General features: G+C 39.3%; 1 protein-coding gene across 1 annotated transcript; it reads left to right on the top strand.

Annotated features, from left to right (window-relative positions):
* Positions 1-1,386: 1,386 nt before the first annotated feature.
* Positions 1,387-14,700, top strand: dpep1 (dipeptidase 1). Its single transcript, XM_005724244.1, has 11 exons — positions 1,387-1,422; positions 5,335-5,471; positions 5,607-5,733; positions 7,261-7,393; positions 7,470-7,620; positions 9,355-9,424; positions 10,592-10,768; positions 11,541-11,625; positions 11,750-11,825; positions 12,598-12,733; positions 14,398-14,700. Exons 1-11 carry the CDS (start codon positions 1,417-1,419, stop codon positions 14,584-14,586), a joined length of 1,287 nt encoding a protein of 428 aa, XP_005724301.1. The 5' UTR covers positions 1,387-1,416; the 3' UTR covers positions 14,587-14,700.
* Positions 14,701-14,722: the final 22 nt, after the last annotated feature.

Below are 14,722 nucleotides of genomic sequence, written 5' to 3'. Positions count from 1 at the left end.
CCCTTCTGCCGTATTTTGCGGCAAAATTATCCACACCCACCACCGCGCTATGAATTGTGGGATATATGGGACCACGAAGCGTGCACCGGACCACGCTTGATATTTGGGGAAATCGACGGCGCATTTGGAGTATGCATTTGAAGTACACGACAGCCGTCGTCGCGTGGCGGTGACGTAACCGCACTTAAAATGCGTACTTCAAGCGTGCAGACCCTGAATTGGGACACAGCCTCAGTTTACCTGCATGCATCCTCCTCCTCCTCACCTGTCAGCTGTTTAACACCTGCTGCTAATTCAAGAAACATGCCCACGTTACCTGGTGATAGTCACAGTTTAACTGGGCAGCCGGTGCTCGATATAACGCAATGTCGGCGCATTTTTCTGCACAAGATAAGTAAATAGTTTTTTTTCCGAGAGCACTTTATAGGCGAACCCACTTTATCAGCAGCTGATGTCCAATCACCGGCACACATCTTTGAAACCTCACCTGAGTTTCAGCTCTCAGTGGTTAAACACTGGCCTTAATTCACTCAGGTTTTGTTTGTCGCTGTTTTATTTACAACTGAGCAAATCGGTTTGGCTGAGGTTAAAGTTACGTTTCATAACTGCATAGTTTTACTGAAGTTTAATAGTTCACTGGCACATGTGTTAGACTGAACCGTTCGCTTTTCTTTATCTGGTGTGTTTTGGATTTAACAGTGAATTTTGAGACTAAACTTACCTTTACAATGTTTTATACAAAGAGGAAAGAGAAGGCGCATTTCCACCGAGAGGAGCAGAGTTTGCAACAGCGTGTTCATCATAGAGACTGCAACCTGGACAGAAATATTATATCATCCGTTTTTTAATAGTTATTCAACTGTATTCTGAGCACCAGCGATCTGTTAGAATTTTTAGAGTTTACTTAAGTAAAAATAAATGCGGTTAACAAATAATTTGTGTGATTTTTATTTTTATTTTTCTTTGGGGGGGGGTTGTTGGTGTTTCGGTCATGTTATGTTTAACTGTCAAAGGCTTGTTACAAACTATGAAACACATCGTGCAGACTTCTGGATGTTTGAAGAAAACTAATACTGCTCATGAATGACACTCAAGGCAGGAAGGTGTCCTTTAAAACTAAACATGTTAATAGGACCTCCCTATTTGTATCATAGTTTATGACAGCACGTGTATTTAAGTAATAGCCTACTGACTTCAGTGCAGTGGTGAACAGTCACACAGCTCACGTGGGTGTTAAGTGTGATACTCTTTAACTATAATTTATCCAAGTTAACGTCAGTTAACCTTCAGACAGTTCTTTTGCAATGACAACCATAAACACTCATGTCGCCGGTAGGTTTCTGCTGTGCCAGCTGTTTAGATTACAGCTGATTATGCAGTAACCATGGTAACCACGGACTCTGAGCGACTGGATCGATGCAGGTCAGACAACAATTTTACATGTATGATCTTAAAACAGGACACAGCCACTATACACCCTGAGCTCATATCAAATGTGAACACAGACTGAGTCTGTTTGACGTTGTTTTCTATCTAATCTTCCTCTCAAACATTTAAACAGCAGCGAGTCTGCAGCTGAGGGAACACAAACTCAAACTGTCAGAACAGATTTGCTCGTTTCTTGCGCGGATTCATTTGGTGATTTATTACATGTATAACTGTTATTCTAATCTGCTGCTGAGTCTCTTACGCTGATGAAAACGCAGATGACACAGATCACGAACACCTGTTCAACCAATCACTTTCATTCCACTTTGATCTGCGACAAACTGATGCGTTCATCTCTGTTACAGTGTTGCGTTAGACTGCTATATTTCTTTTGTTCTTTATGCTGTAGATTTTCACGTCTCTGGAATAGTTGGCAGTAATAAGGATGATTTTCTGTAAAATCATTTTGATATGACCCGTGAATTATACGTAGATGACAGTTAAATTACTCAGCCGGGAAACTCTGTGTTGACTCAGAGAGCTGAAGATATCGTGGACATGCTGACCTCGCTCCGTGGTGTACAGGTCCGTTTACCCTCATGATTAATATTCACAATTAAAATATTAGCCGAACATCATGAAGTCTGTATGTGTTTCATAGTGTCGAACAACCTTTGTACAGTTAAAGCCAGCAGTTACTACATGACGGAAACACCAACGTTATCTCTTTTCTGCGTTTATACGCAGGTCACGCTGATTACTGAACAAAAACCCAAAGATCAGCTGTTAATCGAATTTATTTGGCGACTGAAACACGTAGGACACATAAGAACATCAGGAAATAAAAAGCCGATAAATATAACGTCAGTAAAAGAAGTCAGTGTCAGCGGGGGTTATTACAGCTGTGTCCCGGGCCTGCGCTTTGTCGGTGGTAATAACAGCTCGATTGCTTGCGAGGCGAGCGGGTCTATCCCACGCTTCGCCGTGAGACTGGGCAGACATCTCCGAAATCATCGAAGCACTTTTGCAAAGAGGCTGTATCTTGACAAACCGACCAGACACATGAAGATTAAACCAATACATTCTAAAAAATATTAAAATGGTATTTGGTGACACACAAACAGGGTTTTTCGAAGTTCAGTTCTGTTAGTTTCCACATGCCGGTTGTTGTGTGCTAAAAACAATGGCCATCAGGCCAAAGCAATGGTTTTGACTAGATCAGCGGTAACCCCGCCCCCTGAGTTTGATGGGTGAGTTTGACAGATAAAATTATTTCATGGTGAGACCTGAAGGTGTCAACTGTGCCAAAATGAATTGATTAAATACACCATTAAATAATTATTTAAATGTGGCAATAATTAATTAATTAAATGTGTCAAAAACATTTTTAATTATTTCCCATTTTAATTAATTATTTAATGGTGTATTTAATTAATTCATTATGGCAGTCCTGGCGTTTCATACCATACTAGAGGGACCGAATAGCTGAAGGCTCTCCCTCCCAATCTGCTTTTAGAAACTCTGCACACAAGCAGGCAGTCTGAGAGTAAAGTACTATTATGTCTTCAAGGTATAATAATGTGGAGAGATGGATTTTAAATTCCGTTCTGGATTCAGCGGTCAGCCAATGAAGAGAAGCTCACAAGGAAGCTCTTAATTTGTTTGTTTTATTATTTATTTATTTATTTATAACTGAACTTTCAAATTCAATCAAGCCAATTTAGTAGTTCGTGTAACCTTTTATCCTTTTATTTATTCCGCATGCTGATGCAAAAAAGACTGCTGTCAAAAGGTTTTGTTGCTCAAAATGTGCACAATAACGATGGAGAATTTTCAATTCAGATTTACTTTTATAGCGGGGAATCACAATAGTAGTTGCCTCAATGCGCTTTAAGATAAAGACCAGACAATAATACAGAGAAAACCCCACCAATTATATGATATGCTCTCTCTTTCTAGCCCCTGTCAGTATACTTGCTGCACCATTTTGGATCATCAAGAATCTATCTGTATTGCTCAAATGCAAGAAAGCAGTCCTACATATTTGTGTAACACTACTGGAATCCCAGATTTCTCACAGTGTTAAAGGAGATAATGGTATCTAGAGTAAGCATTTGGTTAGATACAATGTTTCAAAGAAAATTTAAGCCAAATGTAGTAACCTCAGTTTTGTCTAAATTTAGTCATTTTTGTCTTTAAAATAAGCTTTTAGTTTAACTAATTGAATTTTGTTAAATAAAGCCGGGTCCTCTCCAGTTCAAGGGGCTTATTATAGACTCATTGAAGAGCATTCATTATAGCTGACACCGACCCAGTGTTCAGTACCAAAAGACAATCTTTATAGTTAATTTCTGAAAAGTCTAAACACACATACACAAAGGACACAAGGAGTTAGACTGGGGCCGTATATGTTACACAGAGGTGTTATTTGGGTTTGGACGGAGACGAATAACAAAAACAGCTGAAGACTAGAAAAATTTGCATTTCCTGCGAAAATGCTGTGTGGATGCCTTAAGGGCTGAAGATATCTGCTGAAAAAAGCTGAAAAAGTTGAAAAAGCAAAAAAAAAAAGCAAAAAATGTTGCTCTGAGCAGGATTCAAACCTGGCCCTTCTGGTACTCAAGGCAGGTTCTCATCTCACTTCGCCAACGTCTTTCTGACAAAGAATAGTAGTGGAGAGACTGACAATTGTGCTGAAATGAGCAGAAGAGGCTGAGAATTGTGCTGATAAGAGGTGAATCAGAAGAATTTCTGCTGAAAAGAGTTGAATCAGCAGAATTTCTGCTGAAAAGAGTTTAATCAGCAGAATCCTGCTGAAAAGAGGTTTTTGCTGAAAGCAGCTGAAAAAGCTGGTATTTGTGCTGAAAACTGGTGAAAAAACTGAAAAATGTGCTGAAAAGGGGTGAAAAAGCTTAAATTTGTGTTGAAAAGAGTTAAAAAAGTTTAAGTGTTAACTGAAAGAAATGTTGCCATAAGCGGGATTTGAACCCGGGCCTCCCAGTCCGAGAACGGATGCTCATCTCACTGAGCTAAAACACAGCTCAACCCGGCAAGGAAAATCAGTGAGGCCACTGATAATATGCAAAAAAGGGTAAAAAATATTGAAAAGAAAAATCAATATCTCAAAAAGTATAGAAGTTATGAGCACCAAAAGTCATAGTCGGAAAGAGCAGAAAGAGCAGAATTTTTTAAGATTTGAACGGTGAAAATAGCACAAAAACTGTGGGAATAGTTGAGTGCCAAAAAGTGTACGGAAGCAACTAGAATAAAGTATAAAGATTAAAGAGAAACAGGAACTCAATAGTGTGGATGCCTATTAAGGCATCCACACAATTAAGACACTCAAAGGGAAAAGTAAAACACCAATTGAAACCAGTTTTTTTTTCTGCTGTCAAGCTTCAACAGTCGTGTGACTCCCTTATGACCAAACAACAACAGTGGGAAGAAACTCCTTTTTTACCCAAACGAATCCTTCACCAGTTATAGGCTCAGGAAGGGGTGGCCATTTGTTGAGGGTCAGGGGAGGAAGACAGGACAAAGACACACTGCGGAAGAGAGCCAGAGATTAATAAGCTACTGAGCTGCATTTATTATAGCTGGCGCTGTAAACTTACTCAGCACATAGGAGGAGCAAAGAGTAGTCCTGCAATAAAAGGTACTTCGAGGCAGCCTTTGTAGTGATTTGGCACCATATAAACAACTGAAAACAGAAAGAATCTGGAGCGAAAATCTGTAAAGATCCCAACAGACAAAGGACTGAAGGACATTTAAGTAAGAAATCTGCTCAAGGACTAAGATTAAGGTCAAAGAGAGGCTCAGCCACTGCAATTTTTGATTTAGTTATCAGGATAAAACCAGACAAACAAAGAGTAAGACAGGAATCTATTTAGTGCGTTTAAACTTTAGGAAATGCTGCACAGGGTAAATTTGGCTTCATGCTTGGTGCTCTGGATCACTTCCTGCGCCATCACCTTGGCTGTGGATCCCAACGATTACATGGCCAGAGCCTTGCAGTTAATGTCAGAGACGCCACTCATTGATGGGTAAGTGAAATTTTATTTGTTTATTTATTTATTTGTGATTAGTGTGTAAATATCTGCGATTGAAGTCTAATGCTGACCCAATAAAACAAGTTCACTTCTTTCCTGATGTGATCTTTCTCCTGTGCTTTGTTCCAGTCATAATGACTTGCCTTGGCAGCTTCGGTCACAATTCAACAATCAGCTGAACAAAGTGGATCTTAACACACTGGCAAACACTCACACCAACATCCCTAAGATCAAGGATGGACGACTGGGTGCTCAGGTACACACGATGGAAGAGTTATTAAAGAAAAACACAATTTCAGTGTCAATGTGCTCCTTATTCATGGGCTCCCACAGCTTATCTACAAACCTTCCTCACTGGAGACATCTCACAAAATAACATAACTGAATCAGACTGATCATTTTAAAAAGTCATGTTACACTCTCATTTTAAATATATTATTAGCAGAGAAGTCAGCCATTTCTTCAAGAGATTAAAAGCATCTCAAAAAATCTATATCTGTCAATACATTTTGTTTTTAATTGCAGTTGTACAGAGTTGTACAAGGAGTGCACAGGAGACTGAGTCCAAAACTAAAAGGCAAATATTGATAGTTAATTTCTAATCTCTAAAAAGTCTACACACAAAACACACACAGGACACCAGGAGGAAAACTGGGGCTGTACATGTTCACATTGACGGCTTTATTTGGGTTTGGACAGAGAAGGGTAACAAAAACAGCTGAACATAATTAAGATACTCACAGGGAGAAATAAAACAAAACAATAAAATAATATAATAAAAATAAATCACTAATGGGAACCGTTTTTTGCAAAAGGAACAGAAGATGTTGAAACTACCATAACTGAAACAAATAGACACGAAATATGAAGCTAAAAACTAGTTATTACTTAAGTGATTAAGGAGGGAAACAAAAAACAGAAGGAAGGTGTTACACCATGTGGAGAGGAAGGAAACGGGGAAAACAAAGGGCACTTATATTGATACAGAGTGAAAGAGCTGGCACTCATTCCAAGAAAGCCCAGAAAATAAGAATCTAAATGAAAGATTCAATAATACTCCTTTCAGGCAACTATCACTAGAACGAAAATGAAATCAAGACAGGGATTCAGAAAAGCCAACAGAAGCCGAGCATTTGAAACACTCAAAAAATTAAAATCCCCCAAAACAATAAAAAATAATTTTTTGGGGGGGATTTGTTTTTTGTTTTATTTATTTTTTTGTCATAGTTGTCATGTGCATTGCGCAAGAGGTGTTGGCTACATGGGGCGTGATACAAACAGTCATTGCTAGGAAGACATGTATTCACTGACTGGGTGGTTGTGGTCTCGGGATGTTGCTGACTCAGAGCGTACACAAGTCTGTCACTTCCATGCAAACTACAGAGGACTGCAGCAATATCATAGCGACCAAACCAATCACCAGGAAATTTTAACCAACTGGTTAGGATGTGCACACTTTTCCCTAGCAACAGGTGGTTACTGATCTGTAGGCTTGCGTGACTTGGGCTTTAGCAATCAATCACTTTCCCAGTGACAGTCATTAGCTTCCAGCAACCACTCACAATCAATGCCATGAAAAAGAAACACGCAGCCGCCTCCACCCACACCCACAAATTAAAATATGAATTAGCCACACCCTGCTGAATCAGAGAATCATGAGGGGGGCAAATACCTTTTTTACAGCATTGTGCATATGTGTTTGAGAGTATGATTGTATTTTATTCATCTTTGTTTAACTTTGAAAGTTAATTATACATAGTATAATCTTTGCTCTGATCCTCAGTTCTGGGCAGCATACGTCCCCTGTGACACTCAGTACAAAGATGCTGTCAGACAAACGCTGGAGCAGATAGACGTGATTCACAGGATGTGTCAGAAATACCCTGAAATCTTCATGTTTGCCTCCAGTAGCCAAGGTGAGACACTGACTCCGACAGTTCATAGCTGTCCTTCTCCTGGTTGTATCACACATCAACTGTCATGTCTGCACAGACATCTTGAAGGCCTTTAATATGAATAAGACCGCCAGTCTGATTGGGGTTGAGGGTGGTCACTCACTCGACAGCAGTCTGGGGACCCTGCGCACCATGTACCAGCTGGGGGTGCGCTACCTCACACTCACCCACTCCTGCAACACACCTTGGTAAGAGCCACCACCACATTTTAAGGCATCGGTCAGACCTCAAAGATCAATTAATTTGCTGTTACTTATATAAAGAAATGTGTTTGAATTTTCAGAAGAATACAAACAATGAGTAGGTTATTTTCATGTTTCTATTGATTGACTATAATGCTGCGCAAAAGTCTTGATAAACACATTGTTTCGTTATATTTTGCTAAGAAATTGAAAATAGCCGTAGTGATTTGCAAGGAATGGATCGAGCCTGGTCACAGACAAAAATCAATCGCAATGACAAATTCAATCAACATCTTCACTGAAAAGTGTTTTTGAGAACTAGTCTGGAAAACTGAGCCTCTATATTTATATGACGTGTTTTCCAGGCAGAAAATATAGTAGCTATTAGTTCTAGTTCTGTATTTTCAGCTGAGTTAAATATGCTCAGTCACATGCCTTCACTTCCCCATTCAGATGAATGTTTATCCAAATTACAACTACACAACATTAAACAGAAAATGCAGAGTTAGGGGCTGTGTCACTGTGTGACAGTTTCAATAATAAATTCATGTGAAAAAGAATCAAGAGACGTCTTATGTGAAGAATAACTTCCTCTGGATCGTGTTTGCACTGTTTCCATTCATTAACTGAGCCGACAGTAAGGTTCAGATGTTGCATTGGAGCTGTGGAGAGCACGGGGGATTCCTGCAGGCCCACTCAGGCAGCAGTATCACATTCACTGGCAGGTGAATCTATACTGATATGCTTTACCTCAACAGTGACCCAACCAGGTGCAACCAGCAGCTGGTTAAATTTAGGAAACAGAAAGAGAATAGAATGCCTTTTGTGTCACGATACATGTGTACAGAGAATTTAGAATAGCCTTTATTGTCATTGTACAGAGTACAACAAAATTGGAGTGCCACTCCCTTGGTGCAAGTTTCAATAATAAATATAAATGTAAAATATAAAAAGTACACAAAAACAATCGTAAGTACTCAAACAATAGTATGTACAATATATACAGGATAGCAGCATTAATATAATGACAGTATGAATAGCAGCATAATATAATGACAGTGACGGTATGGAATAGGTTCAATTGTTTTTGTGCTTATTTACTACGGTGATCGCTCTGGGAAAGAAGCTATCCCTGAATCTGTTTGTCCTGTTTGTCTGTTTGCAGAGCATCTCCTACTCAGTGCAGCTCAGGATCCAGTAAGGGTCCTCTGTATGATTGTGTATGTGACAAATAAAGTTTGTTTGTTTTTGTAAAGGTTTTGTGCAGACATGCATGAAAGAAAGGGAGGTCTGCACCTCACCATGTGAACATCGGCCTCCAGGAGGATGTTAAACTATATTACTAAATTCTTTTACCAATTCTTTTATTTTTGTTTTTGTTTTTAGAATTGGGAAAACAGTGAACTTTATATAATCTGCTATGTCTGAAATCATGGAGAAAGACCTTAAAATATCTCTGTACATCTTCGCCTCTGTCAGTGCGCCACAGGGTGGCTGTGGCCACAATGTAGCTGCCATCACCAGTGTGTGAATGTGTGTGTGAATGGGTGGATGACTGGATGTGTAAAGCGCTTTGGGGTCCTTAGGGACTAGTAAAGCTATACAAATACAGGCCATTTACCATCTTTCTCAATGTTTCATAAAATGATAATGAACACTTCAGTTTACTTTAAATGAGTTCCAGATTGTTCGTTGTCTTAAGTTTTGCATGTTTACTAACACTTGCTTTTTCATTCACAGGGTAGATAACTGGCTCGTGGACACTGGATCAGAGCCATCGGAGCATAACGGCCTCTCTTCTTTTGGCAAAGTGAGTGATGCAAACGTGGGAAATCATTATTTCTGGGAGTACTATGTTACACATTAACATCTTTTGTGTAGCTTTATTCCTATTCCTCTTTTTTCATTTAACCTCCTAGGACCCTGTGTCCATATGTAGACATCACATTTTGGGTTATTTAGACTAAAATACTCAATTTTGCTCTACATGGGCCTGATATCCACTTACGAGGACATTATACTGCTACTGTTCTATCAAACTTTTAAACAAATATCCTCATATGTGGCTCTTATTTTTCTTAAAAACAAAAATAAGGTTAAAAAAAATCTGGTAATTCTTTGTTTTTTCATTCATCAGGCCCCAATATGCCCAAATATCAAAGAGAAATTAAAAATGCATGTCGTGAAAGAGTTCAGGTCTTAGGAGGTTAAAGCTGACCTTCTTGTGTATATGGTAAATCACTACTTTTCAAATGTTTAAGAATCTCTTTATGTTAACTATTTAAGAGGCCTTTTACACAAGAACTGGACTGAAAATAAGTGACAGCAGGCCTGAAGGAGAGATTTGAAGTTAAAATTGTTGTTTTATATGCAAGTGATCAGGAGAGAGCTACAACTCAGACTGCTGACAGCCATTTGTAAAAACCATGACCTCATTAACTAGGAAAAGAAGCATCAGAAAACACTGACAGAGCATCAATAAAAAAGTATTCCGTTATTATGTTTTATAGCTTAACGACATTAGCCCAAAGTTTCTTCTGAGGCACTTCAAAGAAAATAACATTTATTGCCAGAGGTTATATTGGTGGAATTGGTGTAAAAAAAACTCTGCTGTTGATAACCCACACATGAGCTTAGTGAGGTGAGGTGGAGGGAGTGTTGGAGCTGTTTGTGATGGAGTTAGATAATGGCAGACTAATAAAAAAAATTTGCTGACGCATGATTACATAAACAAATTAATGTGTTGTTGAATTGAAAAAAAAAAAAGCCTGAGAAAAGCTTTACAGATTTTCTTAAATCTTACCTCTTAGCATGTGTGCTACATAAAATAATACTTAAAAAGATCAAAGCTGAAACACTGGGCACATCCTCCCAACCCTCACTGAAACTAACTGAAACTAATATATAAATAAGGAGTAATCAGAAAATACAAAACTATAACAACCACAGTGGTAACCAAAGTGCATTCACATTACAGCAAGTAATTGCGGAAATGAACCGCCTGGGGATGCTGATCGACCTGGCTCATGTTTCTGAGGAGGTGATGAACCAGGTGCTGACCCTGTCTAAAGCTCCGGTCATCTTCAGCCACTCCTCCGCATACGCTGTCTGTCCACATAAGAGGAACGTCCCAGATGACGTCCTGAGACGAGTGGTGAGTTCACGAGACACAACTGAAAGAAACAGCAGGTCAACCTAAAGGCTGAGGACCTCGTGAAGATCAGCAGTATATGAATAGTTCACATGGTTATTGTTTGATTCTCTCTCTTATTGCATCGTCTTTGGTGTTTGCTCCTCAAATAGTTGAAACCATCTGAAAAGTGGGAGTAAAAGCAAGGAGTCACAATGCAAATAGAGGGTTTAAATTATAACAATATATTGTACTTTAACAAGTTAGCATCCACAACCTTTTGCCTGAAACTCTCACATCAAATTAATGGAGTGGAATAGGAATAGTATTTAGCTCTTTCCAGCTCTTAGAAATAACACAAAACTGGGCCCAAGTGCACCACAGATGTTGTAAGTGATCTGGATGTGGGGGAGCAAAATGCATCAACAGATCACCTGATCACAGTAAAACACGCAGCCAGCTGATATTGAACTGCTGCTTGGGGTCTTAGATAACGCATCCATAAAAGCTCTTTATGCAACAGATGAGCTGCAAATGGCTGTAAATGGATCAAGTTAAATGATGCGTAATGACAACTTCCCTCCTAAAGTCAATAAAATAAGATAAAAGCAAGAAAGTTATTGTACAGCACTGTAAAATGATACACGTAAAGTTATAACCAGGAAACGTAGCAGAGGTCAGTGCACTCATGCGGATCATTGGGACGTGCATTTTGTGGCCCGGTTGATGCTTTTCTTGACTTTCTGTCATTCTCTGCAGTAGATCAGAGCCATTTAACACTAGTCTGTCTCTCCAGAATGAAACTAAAGGAATTGTGATGGTCAACTTCTACAATGACTATGTGACCTGCAGCAATACGGCTAAATTGTCTGATGTCGCAGGTAAATTACTGCTGTGACCATGACATCTGCTGTAAACCAGTCAAACATTAACATTTATCTTTTCATTCTCAAAGCTATCTTCTGTCCATTCACTTCATTCTCAAGTTTGTTGCTTTCATTATAGATCATTTCGACCATATAAAGAAAGTGGCCGGGGCAGACATCATCGGCTTTGGTGGAGATTATGATGGCGTTCCCAGGTGTGTTCCCACATAAACTCGCCGAAATGTGAAGACATTGGCACACCGTGGAGAGATGCACCAAAGGTTTTTTTTGCTAATAGCTCTTTGGGAATCACCTTGTTGGTGCAAAAACACTTTCTTCTCCTGTCAAACTATTATCTTGGGTATTTTTCAGAGATTCGTCTAAAGAAATTGGAACAAATGATGTGTTTTTGTGCTACTAACAAAGTCTTGTTTTTAAGTGTCTATACTGGTTCATCCTTTTACGTGCCTTTTATTCTTGAATGATTGAAAGGTCTGTGTTATACATGGCTTTTTAAAAAAAGCAAAGAATATTCATCTGAAAATGGTTAGGTACAAGGACTGGACTGAAGATGCATGGAAAAAGCAGCCAGTGTCCAAAGAAACACTTTGAAAAACATTCACAAAGCCTGGAGAACTACTGGTCAAGACCACTTTAAAATATTGCAAGAAAGTGTGAGTCGTTGGAAGGAAAATATGATGAAATGAGGAGTGGTTCAGGATTTTTCCACAGTACTGTAACTTTGCCCGTTGGGTAGTTAGACTCGTGTCATATTCAAAATTGTCTTGATGAAGAAAAAAGAACCACCAACACTTTCCTTTACATTTTGCTTCCAATGAGCTGGATTTTCTTGTAATTTTTCTTGATAAAAAAAAATTGTGTTTGTTTGTTTTAAATATAGTACTGCTTTTTGGAAGTGCTGTATAAAAAAAATCCACTCAATTTTACATCACATGTAACTCGCTGGTTGTAAATTTGTCCTTTTAGAGTACCTGAGGGTTTGGAGGATGTGTCCAAGGTCCCCAATTTGGTGGCTGAACTGCTCAGGAGAGGATGGACTGATGAGGAAGTCAAAGCTGCTCTTGGAAATAACCTGCTCCGTGTCATGAGCGAGGTTGAGAAGGTAAGGAATAAATGCACGCACACAAACACACACACAAGTAACCTAAACCTCGATGCACTTCATGGGTTCATGTATCATTTGGAGAGCTGTGTGAAGAAGCTTGGTCAAGTTGGTTGCACACGTTTGATTGATTGGCTTGTTCAGTGGTAAACATATTTACCTTAGATGCAAAAGATCTTCAGTTTGAAAGTAGAGGACAAAGCTAGCGTACTCCCAGTGCTGATCCCAAGCCTGGATAAATGTGAGAAGGAAGGGCACCTGGCCAAATCAAACATGCAGATCTGTTTCCCCTTGGGAAATTAGAGAGAGCAACCAAAAGTACCTGTTAAGACGTTTCCTCACTCCATCCATTTAAACCAGCGTGACAGAGATATCAGCCTCCTTATCTGAGGATCTGCAACGATAAGAAAGAATTAGATACTCAGCACACCTTAAAGCAATAAAATCTGATATAGCAGTTGTTTCCGGATTGTAATTCTGAGCTGGTTGATGAAGTGACTCTAGTAGATCTGTTATTCCATTAAAAACCACCAAATGAGTGTTTCCCACCTAACCCCTCAAAGTCAGGTTTTTATTCTCCACCAACTGTGAAATCATAAAATGGACATTTTCTTTGTTACAGGACCAAAAGTGCACAAGGTTGGGCTGAAATTTGGGTCCTTTTAAGTCACAGATTTTTCCACTATTTTTGAGCACCACAGAGACCAGCTGCATGACATCGTCAAGGCTGAAGAAAAAAAATCATTTCAACTAAATCAATTTTATACCAGCTGCAAATGTCTTAAAAACCAAAATCCATGATATCAAACTCTGACCATCAATATCGTGGGATATATCATCAACTCAAGAGCAACACTCCTCCAAGTTAATGCCTGCAACAAAAGCTAGACTGGATGTTTATCTGTAACAACTTAAAACGGTGCATTACTGTGCACATTCAAGGGAAGTTGATCAGGAGTGAGTGAGTTCTTTGCATGTGTGAGGCCACTCAAAGAGCTGCTGTGGGGATCCGAGTCATCATGTTGGTTTCCTCTAAAATGGTTCTGAATGCAAGGTGTTTAATAATAATTCCTCCAATCACATCCATCACAAAATGTTTTGCACTAGCTGGTTTCTGCAGGTTGTCTTGTGACAAATGTCCTTTGCGACAAGTAGCAATTCACAAAGTCATTACCTAACCGAAAACTTAGATGTTTACGGTTAGGTAATGACTTGTCGAATTATATCTGCATCTCAGCTGACTTTACAGCACCAGATAAGCATCTGCATAATGGTTTGGGGGGGGGGGTGTTTATAACATTTAACTATTGTGAGTCATTGTTCCTCATTCCCAGAAACCACACCTTCTACCAGTTTCTCTGCATTATTATTGTTTTTCTTTGATCAAGTAGACTTAAATTTAACAGCACTATAGATAAACAGATGAACCCTCATGTGGATCACTGGGACATATGCCTGAATACAATCTCTAAACTATCAATGATCATCTAAAGACCACTGAGCTTTTTTAAAAATGTGTGTGTATAAGTAATGTTGGTGTTGACAGCTACTCCGTGGCTACATCAGGTTTTAAACAATGCCTTTGAATAGCAGATGGGCTCACAGTGAATACACCCCATTAGTGTTTTTGTCTCCTGCCTGACGATGTCATCTTTGTGTGTCAGATCCGCGACAGCATGAGCAACGAGATCCCGGATGATGTTCCCATTCCAAACGAAGATGTGCAGAACCCGTGCAGAACAAGCTTCGGATACCCCAGCACTACCGGCTCCAACGGATCAGCCCATTCGCTCAGTACACTGGCGCTTCTGATTACACTGGTTCTCCAGGCTTGGATTACATCAACTGTTTAATGGGTAGCTGTAGAACCTACAGTATGTAAGTCCTGAGTTAAATCCTGAACTGTAATGCTATACCGCTGAGAGAAACTACTGCACAACTTTCTCCCCTCATGCAGTTTTTAAAGCTTTAAGACTCAATTATATTAAC

Source organism: Pundamilia nyererei, unplaced genomic scaffold (genome assembly GCF_000239375.1).
Source record: "Pundamilia nyererei isolate P.nyererei 1_Seehausen unplaced genomic scaffold, PunNye1.0 scaffold00011, whole genome shotgun sequence".
Lineage (NCBI taxonomy): Eukaryota > Metazoa > Chordata > Actinopteri > Cichliformes > Cichlidae > Pundamilia > Pundamilia nyererei.
The sequence above is the reverse complement of the archived record's forward strand: the minus strand, read 5'-3'. Positions and strand labels throughout refer to the sequence as shown.